The sequence below is a fragment of the Musca autumnalis genome, unplaced genomic scaffold, assembly GCF_047663935.1.
Source record: "Musca autumnalis isolate F117 unplaced genomic scaffold, ASM4766393v1 scaffold_3, whole genome shotgun sequence".
NCBI lineage: Eukaryota > Metazoa > Arthropoda > Insecta > Diptera > Muscidae > Musca > Musca autumnalis.
In genome coordinates this window covers 47,887,986-47,904,124 of record NW_027411866.1, presented here as the reverse complement: position 1 = coordinate 47,904,124, position 16,139 = coordinate 47,887,986, and the positions used below count along the sequence as shown (strand labels likewise).

At 37.9% G+C, this 16,139-nt stretch overlaps 1 protein-coding gene across 2 annotated transcripts in view; it reads right to left on the bottom strand.

The window, feature by feature from the left end:
- Window positions 1-4,631: 4,631 nt before the first annotated feature.
- Window positions 4,632-16,139, bottom strand: part of vnd (ventral nervous system defective) — a 74,363-nt gene continuing 62,855 nt past the window's right edge. The window contains exons 1-3 of one of the 2 annotated variants that reach the window (XM_073974920.1): window positions 12,813-13,934; window positions 9,231-9,760; window positions 4,632-6,024 (exon numbers count right to left, since the gene is read on the bottom strand). In XM_073974920.1, coding sequence (XP_073831021.1) covers window positions 5,183-6,024; window positions 9,231-9,760; window positions 12,813-12,961 — 1,521 coding nt within the window. In that variant the 5' untranslated portion in view covers window positions 12,962-13,934 and the 3' untranslated portion in view covers window positions 4,632-5,182. Of the gene's footprint in view, window positions 6,025-9,230; window positions 9,761-12,812; window positions 13,935-16,139 lie in introns of those variants that run through there. The other variant, XM_073974919.1, reaches the window with a different exon arrangement.

Below are 16,139 nucleotides of genomic sequence, written 5' to 3'. Positions count from 1 at the left end.
AATTTCGGTGGGACATTGAGGCCACTACCTTCAAAATACCGTAAACCGAGAGGTATAGTTCTGTGGGGCTATATGAAAACGTGGTCCTATACTGACAAATTTCACGTGGAAAGTTTTACGCCCCAAAGAAGACTAAACAGGTATTTCGGCTATTCAGCTATTTCGGTGCGTTAATGAGGCCAAAAACTTAAAATTACCGAAAATTGGGAGGTACATTTTTATGGGCGCTATTGGAAGGACCGGACGATAGTCACAAGCGGTCGTAAAAGCAATGCACGATATACGCAATATCGTTTAACTTTGCTGGGTTCCATACCTTAGTAATATAATGGAAAACGAGTTAACAGACGAATGAGTTCGAGGTGCCTCTAAATGAATTAATCTATTAGTTGATGAATCTGTCCGGCCACCAATTGGTACATTGTACAACATCGGCAAACTTAGTAATATTTTCCGTCGTAGATGGCTTTTGGAACCAATAACCTTTTGGATCATCTTAGAACAGGAGGAGGCATTGTGACTCACAAGAGAGCCAATGTGCTCTAAGTGAGCGTAAATTTGTTATCGCTCACAGCCTGTGTAGATGCTAACACGTTGTGAACAACAACAAATTTACGCTCATTGAGAGCACAAGAGAGACCCAAAAATGTTCTCTGCCTCACTCTGTCTTAGAACGACTTATTACGAGTTGCTGTAGAGCAGCGTCGCTCAGAGAAATACAAACAAATCAAATGAATGTGTGAATGTATGAGTGATGCAAAGACAACTCTGTGGGATTGCTGAGTATACTGTCTTTGCAAAGAAGAGCAGCCATGCTGTAGAGCCAGGTCAGGCAATTAGGCGCCCGTGTGCGCTCATTTAACGTTGCTCTCTCCACACACACAATTCAAGCCATTGAAAAAGCATGCTTTCACACAATGACGCCCCGTAAAGTATGCAATAGAAAAGTATGGTGCCTGACGCTGCTGTAGAGTGAAATCCCTAACAACAAAGTGAGATGACAGTGGTATTGACTACAAAGAAACAAATATTTCTTTTCATACTGTACAGGTACCTCACATAATATACATATCCATCCGAAAGCCATTATTTTTTAAAAAATATGTAAGATTTTCATGAGATGAAAAATCACTTTCCTATTTTTCCCTACATTCCCATAATTTGCTTTCATATTTCCATTCTTGTTTGGTAAATTATGCAAAGTAGGTTGGCGTAAGTGGCCAAATAACGAAGATATCGCAATAGTCGGTAATACATTCCATTTTTTAATTTTTTTGTAATCACGCTACACGTCGCAATTTTGATTGGATTGTCAAGAAATTTTGGGTGTTAATGGGAGTCCTACAGAGGGAAAAACCTATTGATTTTGGTAATGGTCGGATATTATTCAGGGGTCGGAATGTGAAAAAAAATTATTTAAAGAAAAGGCCAACAATTCGAACATCTCTCTTCTGTAAGCGGTATACCGAAAGCAAAACCTGGTAAGGAAAGTAGAAAATATCACCTTTACAACGATGTGAAGTAGGTTGTCATAAGTGGTCAAACAACAGAGATATCGCAATAGCCGGTAATGCATCCATTTTTCCATTTTTTGTGCAATCACACTACAGGTCTGAATTTTTATCGGATCCTCATGAAAGTTTGGGGGTCGATGGAGGTCTCACAGAGAAAGAAGCCTATTGATGGTTGGTGTACATCCCACTTTTCGATTTTTATACCCTACACCACTATGCGGGAAGGGTATTATAAGTTGTTTTTGGCCAAAAAGTTTGTAACGCATCGAAATAATGGTCGTAGACCCATACATATATACCAAAATGAATGTCTCGACGAGCTGAGTCGATCCGACTATGTGTGTCCGTCCGTCTGTTAATCTTAACCTTGTAATCACGATACAGGTCGCAATTTTGATCGGATCGTCACCAAATTTTGGGTTTTGATTGGGGAGAAGCCTATTGATTTTGGTGATGGTCGGATGATATTTGGGGGACGGAATGAGCAAAAAAATTATTTGGAGAAAAAGTCAAAAGACTATGAAACTAGAAAATATCACCTTTCTAGCGACGTAAAGTAAGTTGTCGTAGGTGGTCAAACAACGAAGATATCAAAATAGTCGCAAATAAAACCCAACTTTTTATTTTTGCGATTTTAATTATAATGATGAATGCTTTCCGAAAGCAAAGTCTGACTATGAAAGTAGAAAATCCCATCTTTATAATGATGCAAAGCAGGTTGGCGTAGATGACCAAATAACGAGATATCGCAATAGTCGGTAACACATCTCATTTTTAATTTTTTTTGAAATCAAGCTACAATTCGCAATTCTGATCGGATCGTCACGAAATTTTGAGAGTTGATGCGGGTCCCACAAAGGAAGAAGTCCTAGGTTTGGTGATGGTCGGATAATATTCAGGGATCGAAATGGGCAAAAAACTTATGTTGAGAAAATTCAACGTCTTATTCGTATGGGAATATATCAGCTTCGAGTGGGAGTATTTCAACGGCAAAGCCTGTCAATGGATGAAGAAAATATCACCTTTACATTAATGTAAAATAGGTAGGCGAAGGTGTTCAAACAATGGAGCTATCACAATAGTCGTTAATGCATCCAATTTTTCCATTTTTTATACCCTCAGCCTTTAGGCTAAGGATGCCTCATCGAAATAATGATTTTTGAACCCAAGTATGTTTGGACGAAATGTGTTTCAGACAATTTGGAGTCGATCTAGCCATGTCCGTCCGTCCGTCTGTCTGTCCTGCTGGCTGGAGCGCACGATGACTCTCGAAAGGATAAACCATTTCGGTTCAAATTTTGGCTTTCGTAATATTTTGCCCAAACTTAGTTTAAGTTCGAAGATGAGCTACATCAGTCCACTCCTTCCGGTACCTCCCCCACAAAAGTTCGAAAATGTTCGGAAAGTTTGTGCGCACGATAACTCTTGAAGGGAGTGACCGATTTGGTCCATACTTTTTATAGCGTAAACTTTCTACCAGAGTAACATGTGGTTCCAATATGGTCTCAATAGGTCCACTCCTTCGGGTACCTCCCACACAAAATTTCGGAAAAGTTCAGTTTAGGGCCATCTGTCGAATCGCTTTGATTTTTGTTTTAGCAACTTGTATTCACTGCCCTCCATACGACGGTACAAGTTTCATCAGGGGCAAGTCCATACTTCCTGGGAAAATAGCATGAAAGTTACAAAAAAAATCCCTATGACACCGTGTGAGGTGGTTGGAGCGCAAGATAACTCTTGAACGGATCTGCCGATTCGGTCCAAAATATAGCCTTAGTAATATTTTGTCCAAACATATTTTAAGTTTGAAGATAAGCCATATCGGTCCACTCCTTCAGGTACCTCCCCAAAAGTTCAAAAATGTTCGGAAAAATTGTTCGTACGGTAACTCTTGAAGGGAGTGGCCGAATTGGTCTATACTTTACACATCCTAATATATCTACTAGATATAGATCAGGTTCAAATATGGACTATATTTGTCCACTCCATCGGGTACCTCCCACACAAAATTTCGGATAAGTTCACTTTAAGACCTAATATCGAATCACTTTGATTTTTGTTGAAGCAACTTGCATTCGCTGCCTCAATTACGATGGTAAAAGTTTTTTTAGGGGCAAGTCTATACTTCTTGAGCAAACAGCCCGAAGAGTGTAAAAACATCCTATGGCACCATATGTTGTGGCTGGATATCCACTTCCATAACGATCAATTTCGATCCATTCCTTTTAGTATCTCCTCCGCAAAATGTTTGATCTTTAATCCTAATCAACTGAACCCAATTTTGGGAAAAATTGTTTCAATATACACAGGCTGAGGGTAATCTCTGTCGGCAAAGCCGACTGATACTTTTTTACTTGTTGTTATCACGACCTGTACGCAATTTTGATCGGATCGCAAGGGAATTTTGTTGGTTAATGGGGGTCCCAGAGAGGAAAGAGCATATTGACTTTGGTGGCAGTCAGATAATATTCCGCAAAAGAAATGTTTAGCAGTGAAAATCTTAGGCACAGGGGTAGTGGTGTAGGGTATCACATAGTAGGCCTCGTCCCGACTATAGCCTTTGATCACTTGTTAATGCTGCCACTGTTTAATTAGCTTCTTTCTATCTATATATTTTCAGCACAAACCAATACTCCGGAAACTTCTTCTTCTCCAACTTCATTTCAACATCTTAAAAATTACCCAGAATGAACACAATAAACCAACGGTCTCCAATTGAAGCAGTCACCAACTACATTGGATGCATGCGCATCCTTTAACCTATTGTCTATTTCGAATATCTTTTGCAATAAAAAAACATAAAATATTTTTTTTTAATAATTGTTTTTATTTTTATTTATTAACTAAATTAATTAACATTTTCTTATTAAAGATTTATTGTTTTTCCTATATATTTATAACTAAAATTATTATATTACAATAAAATATTACACAATTCATTTTTCAATGGGGCTTTGCGTTTCTAAAATCTATAAATTCCAAAAAGAGTCGCTTAAAACTAAAATAAAAAGAAACAAAAAAGGGAAATAGGAGGGAGGATACAAAATTAAAAGGATTTCAAGGAAAAAACTAAATGATTTCTTAATTTTTTTTAATTTTAGTTATTTACAGTTTTAGTTTTGTTTTTAAATTTAAGGAAACATTTACAGTTTTTTAAACTTTAATAAAAGTTTTTTGTGGTTATTTCTAAGGGAGAAAAGAACGAGGGAATGTGTTTTACTAAATATTTACAATTTCAAGGGAGGGGGGAATTTTCGAAAAGTGGATAATTTTTTGCGGGTACACCAATTGTGCCCTGGGGATCTTTTGTGCCTTCACTGTGGCTTTCTTGCTAATGTTTTGTTTTTTTTTTTTGTAAAAAATGCCAATATGAAGTTTGTTTTTGTTGGTTATTGTCCAATGGTTATTCGAGTCGCTTCTAGATGGCGCTTCTTATTGCTTATTTTGGTTTTCCTATACCCAAGTGTTAAGAATTTTTCAAATTCATTACTTGCGGTTTGTGTTAACGCGTGGCCCTAAATCAAATGCGTGTTTTTGAGTTTTGGCGTTGACGACAAAATGGCCACCCAGCAGCATTTTTTCCAGTTCAACTCAGTTGCTTCTCATGTTTTCAACGATAATTAGCCTATAATTTCCACTATTAACTTAAGTTTAGGGGCTGGCGGTATTTAGTGCCACCAGGCCCTCTGGTGGGCATGGGCAGCATGCATACCAGCAGCGGCCGCCGCTGCTGCATGTTGATAGGCAGCACCATTGGCCAGCACTAGGTGATGAGCTGCGGCGGCATTTTGCATTTGGGCGGTAACACAGTCCTGAGGCAATTTGGTACCATCACTGAGGCATGGTTTGCCGTTACGCACCAAAACGGGCACTGCCACACGACGAGGCGAAGGCAAGGCCGAGGGATGATGAGGATGTCCATGTAGGGCAGGATGTTGATCATAGACTCCTTTTTCACTTTGGGCACGTTTGGTCTTGTAACGATGATTTTGGAACCAAATTTTCACTTGTGTTGGTGTCAGGCGTATGAGACTGGCTAAATGTTCCCGTTCGGGGGCGGAAAGATAACGTTGTTGCCTAAAACGTCTTTCCAATTCAAATGTTTGGGCTTTGGTGAAGAGAACACGACGTTTACGTTTCTTGCCAGGCATACCATCTGCCCCGGAACCAGTATTGCTGCCATCCTGATCATTTTCATCATCGATTTCTTCTTCAATGCCATCTTCAATGAGACTGTCATCGTGTGGGTTGGATGAGTTGCCACCGGCACTGTTATCATTGTTATTGGCGGAGGTCTTGAGGGAATGACCATTGGCTGCATGCTGCAGGTGATGAAGATTTGAACTATCACCGCCACCCACAGACAAGGCATCACTATCGGCGGAACGACTGTAGGTTTTATAATCACCCGATAGGGCGGGTGATGTTTGGCAGTTTGAACCAATGTAGGTGTAGGAGACTTCGGAATTGACGGGCGATGTACTATCCGGACTGGCGGGTTGTTGAACACCTGGAAGGAAAAGAAAATTAGGTTAGTAAGGATTAAAAAGGAACAAAAAATAAATAAATAAAAAGCCTTAACTGGAATGAATTTGCAAATGGAGCCCAATGTGGGTTACTACATGATCTTCAGTTAGTGTTGCTTCAATGAATTTGGGGGCCATGAAGGAAGAGACAGACGGATTATATTTTCAAATAGAAATAATTTCCATATGGCGCCCAATGTGGAGTAATATATGATCATGAAATTAGGTGTGGAAAGTTTGGGGGAAGATAATACACATTGAAGTTAAGAACGACGATACCGTAATAAGCATTTGGCGACCAATGCTGAGTAGTCTTTGATTGTAAATTAAAAATTGTTGGGAAAAAAGGAAAAGTTGAAATGAAGGGAGAAAGCTGTAAAATACGAAGTTCTCTTAAATTTAAGAGCTTTTCGTGAGGAAACCTATTAAAATTTTTGACTTTAAAAGGAAGACAATGAAGAAATGTCTCTGTAGGTAAAAGCATTCAACAATGCTCTTGTCTTGAAATCGGAGATTTCTATGGACATGAGTCACTGTGATAGGGAAAATATTTGTAATTTTATTTTGCAATGAAATTATTGTTACAAAAAGGACAATTGCCTCCTGTTTTTGCTGTTCTAAATGCCACTACCCCCAAACAAAACCAATATTACAAACCGGAAGGATGGTCCATTAGATCACACCTCTATTTGAGGTTTTCTATTGTCATTTTTTGTTGGCTTTTGATTTCTAACGAAAAATAAAAACAACAACAACAACAAACCACAGAAGTACAGCCATGTGCGATATGGCGAGAATACAGGCGGAAACCCTGTGAGACAGTGATAGTTGCTAGAACAGGGGAAAATTGATGTAAATAACCCACCCTTAGCACTGGCAATGAAGGTCGTCAGTCACTACGTCATTCATTCAGAGAGCCGGAGGAAGTAACAATTGCCGTTTAATGGCATCATAGTTAACTGGGAATGAAACAATTGGCTCTTTTTGTGTATCGGAACACCCGTAGAGTTATTGAATTCAATTTATGAATGAATTTTTCAGTCGGCCAGCCAGGTAGTTAGTTTAGTTCCTGCTAAAACCGAGTGGGTAAATGAATGAATGAACGAACAAGGGAGATGTCTGGCGGAAGAGTTTGGCAGTGGCAGTCATATATTATTATTAAATGTCTAAGGATTAATTGAGATTCGATTTTCTCTCTGAGGTTTGTCTAAGGGCTTTGTTTAACAAAGATTGATGGTGTGACTTTTGTGCCCTGGAAGGGAAAGACAAAAACAACCCTCACATGTAGTTGGGTATTACTTTCCCCCTGCTCTCTATTTGAGTTATAAAGGTCTATGTTTTATCACTGTGATATTATCCTGTTAAATTTGTTGTCTATGTAAATAACCATGAATTGAGGTTTTGTTTCTGCTTTTGTTGTTGTTTTTATTGGGAAGTATGCTGCCATGTCATGGGGTGTGTCTGTCTCATGTATTCCAATTGATCTTGCCAAGGTGTTTGTTATAATTGTAAAAATTAAGATCCAATTTTCCACTTTATTTGTTCATCATTTGAGAGAAGAAGAAGAGAGTGGAAGAGAATTATGGAAGTCATAATTTTGCCTTGTCATTAATTGTAAGTTAAAAAGTTATTTGTGGACATGTTTCATGTTCTCTTCCTCAACAAGAATTCTTGATGAACCTATTCACTTGAGATGAATGGGCCAACCATACCCCTGTCTGACTTTAGTTTTAGTTGTTTTTGGCAAAAAGGCAGATGTTTTTTGTAACGTTCGTTTTTTTGGTAGTTAGTGTTTTGTTTATTATTTTTATTAATAACCACCCCTTAATTTGCCCTGTTTAGGATTCACATTTGTCTGCCGTTGTTGTTTTTTTAATCTTGACTAATAGTCCTTCCTGTTGTCTGATGGGTGCTTCACACTTGAGGATTATTTTGTTAGAGTTTTGTATTAGTTGGCATACAATTTAGTTTGTTCGTTTTTTGGCACGCACTTCCTTACAGTTGCGGAAGGATCTCAACAACATGGGAATTTCTACAGCTGTTTGATAGCCGGCGAATAACTGCAGTCAATGAAGCAAGTTATTAACCCCAAACAGGCTAAATGTTTGGATTTTTGTTGTTGTTGCTGCTGTTGTTATTAAGTTATTTATTAATTGGATAAAACAAAATTAGCCAGTTTTTTTGTTGTGTTACCAAGGATACGAGGCATTAATCACACTTGAAAATAGCAATAAGGATATAGAATGAAGCTAAACAAAAACACAAGGAATATATCGGGAAATGGAAATAATTAAATGGGAAATCCCATGGGCAATTGTCCTTAATGGAGTATTAGAAATTTCTGGAGGAAAGCTATAAGTCATAAATGGCGCCCAACGTAAGTCCTAGAGATTATTGCCAGGAATGAAATGGAAATTCTTGTGAGAGCTATTTTTTTGGGGTTATTAGTTAAATGGCACCTAACCTTGCATATCCATTTTCAAATGATCCGATTTAATTTTTTTCACCAAGTTCGCTTACTTTATATGAACCAAAATTATCAGGGAATTTTATAAAAAAAGTGAAAGCTTTATATATGACGACCAACGTGAAATCTCTTGGGTCGTACTCCTTTGAGATACTCAAAACGTAACGTGGAAGTTGTGACAAGAGCAAACACATGACTGCAGAAGTCATACATGGAAGAAAAGAAAGTCTTAGGTTTTGGGAGAGAAGAAACTCTTCATTTCTCCAAATTAGTTCAGGGGGCTGCATTCTTGTTCGATGAAAATTTGAAATGAAAAATATTTCCTTTATAATTTTTTTCATTTGGCAGTTTTCCCCTTTATAAAAGTTTTCATTTCACATTTTCATAGAAACAGAATTCAGCTTCAGGTTTTGTTACAATGAATATCAGAGAATTTTATTCTTCTAAATCAGATCAGGTTTTGTTACAATGAACAGCTTGACCTCATAGAAGGCTATTACGTTTCTTTTTGGGTCATTTTACTTTGAATTACTACCAACGTAACGTACAGTTCATGTTATCAGAGATGGATTTGTAATCATGTATTTCCTTTTGGATCATTTGGATCATATTTCTTTGAATTACTCCCAACTTAATGTACAACTAAAGTCTATCACAGATGGATTTCTACTAATTTCCTCAATTCAAAAAATAAAACTAAACATTTTCTGTCTTTCAACTTACCATACAATTCATTCTCCTTCATCCATGCGGCACGACCCGTATGCGTCAACATGGTGTGGGCCATGTGATGATATGACGACATCTCATCATTGAAACCATTTGGAAAACCTTTGGGTAAATATTGTCCAGCTGCGGCCACGGCTGCAGCGGCATTATGATGACTAGCCAAAAGATGGGCAGCCGCCTGGGCTTGAGAAACTGCAGCAGCGGCGGCAGCGGATGTTGCAGCATCCCCACTATGTTGTGCCAATGGATTGTGGGTTTGGGCCGAAGCTATGTGAGCATTATGATGATCTCCCAATGTTGAATCATTGGAGGTTGTGGGTGGTAATGTAGTGGCGACATTTGTTAAATGATTGCTATTGGCATCGGTAGAGGGCGGGACAGAAATATCAGTGGCATGCTGTTGTTGTTGGTGATGATGATGGACTAGACCATTTTTTAGCTCAGCTGATTGTTCTAAATTCAGTATATCCGATATGTGGAAACCGGAAGATCTTTGCGAAGAGGGTACCTTGGCATCAAAGAGGCTGAAATGGGAGAAGAGAGATAGGAAAAAATTATTAAAATTTTAATTGTAAGGATTACTTTTATTAGATATCATAAAATGTTGGTTAGTTGAATTTATGAGCCTATTAGGGAAAAGTTAATTTTTTTATGATGGAAGAAAGGTTACAGGTAGCTTTGTGTGTTAGGGAAATCCTTTGAAGCAGGTAAGCATGGGGAATTTTTAAAGTGATGGGGAAAATTGATGTAAAGTAAGGGAATTTGCATTTTCCCACAAATGATTTGAAGAAGAAGGCAGTGATCAAACTGAAAGAACGAAAAGATAAGTTTACATGACTGTTATTTACGTAAAGTAGAGAACTGAGTTCTTCTGAGTTCTCGGCCGTGTTCTTCTGCTTCTCATTTTCCCAAATTCTCCCACAATTTTTTGTTTATTTAAAAATGTGTTAAAGATTATTTTATTTGCTATCTTAAATCCCATGGATTATTCACACATTTTTTGTGCCTTCGCACCTCCAGATAATATTATCCATGTCCTACTAACCTAGCCCAGTTGCATTTTAAATTGAGTCAATCTTAAAACCTCAAAGTTAAACTATTGTTGGTTAATCCCACAAGGAAATTTGATTTTTCTTAATTTAATACCATCAACAATTAACGCAAAGCCTTGGCTAAACCTTAGTTTAATTTACGGAATAGGCACGCTTCAAAGACAACATTTTTCTACCTGTTTATTACCGTGATTTTTACTCTGTCTGTCCGATAATTTAGTAAAACCACAAAAGTGTTGTTAATACAAAACACATGTGATTGAGTAAAATTGGGTTTTCCGGTTTGAGAACAATTTCCCCTAGAAAAAACCAAATGATTTTCGCAATTTAAACAAAAATTCCCACGCCTTAGACAGGTCGGCCGGCCACCTACTTAGTTGCTTGCACACACACATACAAATGTAACACCTTAAATGATTGTTGAACATCAACTTGGCAATTTGGTATTTACCGTGTGCAGGATCAATATCCTGTGTCTTGTGGCGGCTCAACAGGAAAATCTATGGAGAAAGAGAGAGCTAGAGCTAGGACAGGAAATTCCTTTTTGTTGGTATTTTCTTAATTTTTCCAAAGGAATCCCCTGAGTTTTCCACCTCAGACTTGATGTTGCCGTGGATGTCTGGCCAACACATGTTAGAAATTAAAGAAGGTTTCTAATGGATTTTCCTAGCTCACCTATGAAAATTTCCTAACAGTTTTTTATGCTAGGGAAGAAAAAAATCAATAATCTTCCTGGGTTATTAACTTGTGAATCCCTTAGATTAAGGGGGAAATTGCAATTTCTCTGGGTTTATCACAATAAAACGACGGGGAAATTGCCGCAAAAATTTCCCCATGAGATTTCCACCAAATCTGGGGATTTACTTGCCGAACTTGTGCGGGGGAAATATGAAAGGACTTGACACCTTTTTGATTTGAAATTGGAGCAAAAGAACAAATTTCATGATTTTTTATTGAAATAATAGGAAACTATACGTAATGTAAACGTTAGAGTTGACGGTGGAAATTTTGAGAAAAATTCCCATTTTAATTTTATTAAAATTGGGAACTTCGGATAGGACAAGATGATCTGTGTGGAAATGGACTTGTTGATGGATAAACCACATTAAACTGAAAGGCAGGTATGATTAATATTGACAAGACGCCCAACTGAAGTGAATTATTGGAAACGTAACGTGAATATAAAGGTTAGGTCTACAAACTATTATTTAAAAAAATTCTCTCAATTCTCCAAAAATCTTGGGATTTACATGCCGAACTTGTGCGGGGGAAATATCAAAAGACTTGTGAGCGATTTTATTAAAGTTGTGGGTAAGGTAAGTCACCCTCTCGATTTTAAATATGTTTGTATTGAAATTTGATGAAAGTATACGTAACGTGAACGCAAGAGTTATCTGCGGAAATTTTGGGAAAAATTCCCAATATGATTTGTATAAAAATTGGGAATTTCGGAAAGAACATGATGATGATCTGTTTAGAAATGGACTTGTTGAAGGATAAACCACTTTAAGCTGAAGTCAGGTATGATTAATATAGACAAGATGCTCAACTGAGGGGAATTATTGGAAACGTATCGTGAACATAAACGTTATAGTGTAATTATTTCAAAAATTAAATATTATTTCAAAAATTTGTCCCAATTATTTTTAAAGAAAATGTTTAGGCATCCGAATGACATCAGTTGACAAACAATAGGGTTCTAAAAGCTCTACAAGGACCAACGATCTGTTGTAAGCAAGACGGGCGTGCAAACCTTTGGCACCACTGTGGCTTGCTATGATGAAAAAGTCCACATTAGCTTACTCGAATTCTGGTGTGTGGTTATTCCTAGCTGAAAGTAGGAACAATACCAAAAAGCTCTAAAAGAGACAGCTAACCAATGGTCGAGGCTAATTATGGAACTCCCTTATCATTAAGAACCCGCAATGCCAGATCTCTTACGAATCGTATAAAAATTGAACTTGAGATATATTGAATATGATATAGGATATAGAAATTCCTATTTCTTGATATAGAAAGGTCCGAATAGCCTCTCCTAAGCAAATCAGAAATATGACGCAGTTTTATTAGTCATTTTATATATTCTACCTATCATATATGCCTTAACTGTCTTCAAGGGAAAGACGTATGTTGAAGTAAAAGCCAAGTTTTCTTAAAGTCGTAAGAAAAATACATTTTGTCTTCCAATCCTGAAAGGTCCGAATACCTTATATTTTTATTTTAAGATAAAAAGTGAAGAATCTCATTTGAGCAGACCCTCTTGCGTCACATTTAATGCTTGATCAATTGGTCCGGACCAACTCTTCAAGCCTTTAGATAATGTTGGATCCTCCTATAATGGGTGCCGTCCTGACCTACCTTGACAATTTATTTTATTTAAATGTATTTATAGGTCATCAGGATTCTTCTTATCAGTGCCCCCTCTGAATTCCTTAATAACCAATATAACCTTTTCCCAAACCCCCCATTTCTTTCCCCATTTCAATCTTTTTCTAACAAATATCATTACTGTTGAAATCCTTACCCTGGTAGAGCATTACGCAAAGCCGCCGGATAGAATGCAGCTGGCAATAGGGCATGGCCCCATGGTGGCAGCAACATTGGTGACCAGGGCAAAAATGGAGCCGCCGCCACGGCAGCTGCTGCCGCTGATGGTACCATCAAACTGCTCATGCTGTGCAATGAAGGAAATCCACTGAAACCCGTTGCTCCGGTGGGTATTCTTAAATGATCCTGGTGTTGGCCCAAAGTTGTTGAATTTGTGGGCACAGTTGTGGTACTGGTTGTCTTGGCGGGATCACGTTCTTTTTCACCGCGTTGTTTATTGCTATTTGCACTATTTACTTTGGCCGTGGGTGTTGATGTACGTGGCGGTGGCGAGGGGGAACGGGATCGTGATCTTGGCTGGCGTTCTCTGTGGTGCTGTGGTGACACGGGTGAACACACCGATATATCAGAATCCTTGTGTGGTGATGCCGCCGGTGAGTTGCTTTGATGTTGATTATCTGCCGAAGATGTGGATGATTCGCATGATTTGCGTCGCGTTGGAGAACAGCGACCCGTAGAGGGTGAGGGCGAACGTTTCCTTTTTTCAGCCACTTTGAAGCCGGTATGTAAACGGTTTTTAAAATAAAGTTTATTTTTCAACACGCGTTGTATTCACTTTGGCGTTTTTTTTGCGTTTTCTTAATGCACTTTGTATTATCCTTTTCAACAAAATATCCTTTTGGTTTAATTAAATATCCTTTGTTTTCCTTTTTTGGTTTAACACTTGTATTTGGGGCAAATTGCCGTTTTTAAGTAAATTTTCCTTAATTTTATAAAAATTTCCCTTAATTATTTGTTAGCGGGTTTTTGGTATGGGGTTTTTCACTTTGATGGGTATTTTAGCGGATTCGTTTTTAAGGACGCGCGACTTTATGATGCTGACTGATGCTTACAATGTGAAGTGTCATCGACAACTAACTTGTAAACAAGAACTCAACATAATTCCAACCAAATTTCAGCAGTTCGTTGCCGGTGGTTGGCTGAAAATTCCGTGTGTTGACATAGAATTTCCCAACTACCACCACCATCATTATTATGGGCAGAGCAACAGCACCATGCCCAATATGACGGCCAAGTCTACACGATGAAAAACCCAAACAAATCCACTTTCACCTCCGGCCAAAAGAAAAAAACCCATTCACCAACTATGAAATCCCATGGGCTAGTGTATGTGCCAGGGAGAGAGTGTGTGTGTGTGCGCGCTCGTTAAGTGGGCTCTCATATCCTTTTCAGCCATAAGTACCACTCTCTGGCTCTCCCTCTCTCATTGGTGTATTATGACGACAGTAAGAACTTACATGCCCACTTACCAACACACATACACACACATCTTTACTCTTCTCAAACTGTATACAGAGAAGAGCCCTTGAAGCCCTCATCAACACCAATTGCCTTTGAGCAGGCATATTCTTGTTATTGTAAAAAACCCAACAAGTGAGAGTAGCTACAACAAAAACAATCAAGGCTATCTCTGTCTCTCATGATGGAAAAATATTAGCAATGGCGCGCACACTCTTCCATCTTTAAATCTGTGTGTATGGAAGTGGAGGATACTTGAAAGATGAGAGCTAGAGAGTATTCTCATCATTTGCTAGAGTACTCTCCCTACTATTGTGGCCGTTTATAAAAAAGGAAAATCCTTGTTAGTGCCTCTTCTTATGAGCTGCTACTTCCTTTCTTAATGTATTGGCATTGTTGTTATTATGGCGTTGTTGTTGTTTCTTTTCATAATACCCACATTCATTCATTCATATATTTCTTGTCTCCACCAACCGAACGTAACCATTTATGAAGGTGTATTTTCTGTGCGTGCCATGTCGTCCAGTCGTAGTTTATGTGATTGGGTTATGCTCACACTTTTTTGTTGTTGTTGTTGCTGCTGTGGTTATTTCATTGTCTGTTCTCGTTCTCGATTTGAAGCATTTTTCACTTGTATTTTAAGTACTCGGGCTTTTCACTGCACTCATGCCCGAGTTGTTGTCCTTATTTGTTTTGTGTGTGTTCTAGGATCCTCCTTTCAATGAAACCGTGGCGGCACCCATTCTCCTTCTCCCCACTTTTATGTTTTTTAATATCACACGCTTGACCTCTTCCCATCCATTTTGAATATCTGTGTACTTTGTGCTGTCATCATCATTTTCATCATCAGCAGTTTTTCCCGGGGCTTTGCATTGGCTTTGTCTCTATGGGTTTTATGATTGTATATGGGCTTGAAGATTACGCTATTCCATTTACATTGGCATGTTTAACCCTATGGGGTATTTCAGCATTAGCTGTACTGACTGTTTTATGTTCTGCTCAGTCTATTTTATTCCAATATTAAATCAGGGATTTATATGCAGTGTGGCAGAGTATTGAGACAGTGGTTCGTAAATTTCTTAAGAATAAAGTTAGGTACAGTAATACTACTTAGCGTTAAGGAATCCAGCAAAAAAATGGAGTTCCAAAACTAAAAATAGTTGTGAAAAATGAACTGTTCTTGTTTGTCCAAGTATTTTAGAAGATCACAGCCTGCTTTGGGCGGCCGATGAATAAACTTAAAAACAAAATTTGCTGCATCAGCTGAATCTACTCAAAAACCTAGATGTGTCCAATAAGAAATGCTGGTCGCATCTAGACGTATGTAGAATGGTTCGATATTGATGTTTATAGTATGGAATTTCTATTTGGTTTGATCCTTATGGATTGCAAAGTAATGCTAAAAATAATCTGAAGGAAGGGAAGTGACACCCATGGATCCAACACTAAAATTTAATATTTCTCACTATTAATGTGTGAAATTTCAACTTTATTAAGAGTAAATTTTAAAACAATCTATGGAGTAGGAAGCTCAAATGAAGTCAAAAAACTCAAAGTACCCAAACATTTAATTTGGATTTTTTCAATACTGTATTAAGTTTCTTTAACTTTTTAGACTATGACGCAATAGAGAAATGGTTGTGTTACAGCGAGTTGCCGCGAAGACATGCAAATAAATAATATCGTATTTTAGTCAATTTTTTCGTCATATCGTCAGTGTCATGCTTAAGTGTTCCATACGCCATTTTTGACATTTTGAGATATACATAGGTATATGGTATCCGGGGTTTTCGCGTATGTACTTTATGAATTTTTGGTCGGTTTTTTCATATCTGCTCTAGTTTCCGAGAAATCCACCTTTCGGTCGGAAAGCTTATGTTCATGTCAGGCATGAAAGTAATATTTGAATAACTTACGAATTTAGAAATACATTCCAAAACTCATAATGGATGTAGTTTCTGCAGTCAACTCCAAGCAGTTGTGACGCAAACATTAAAATCCGATT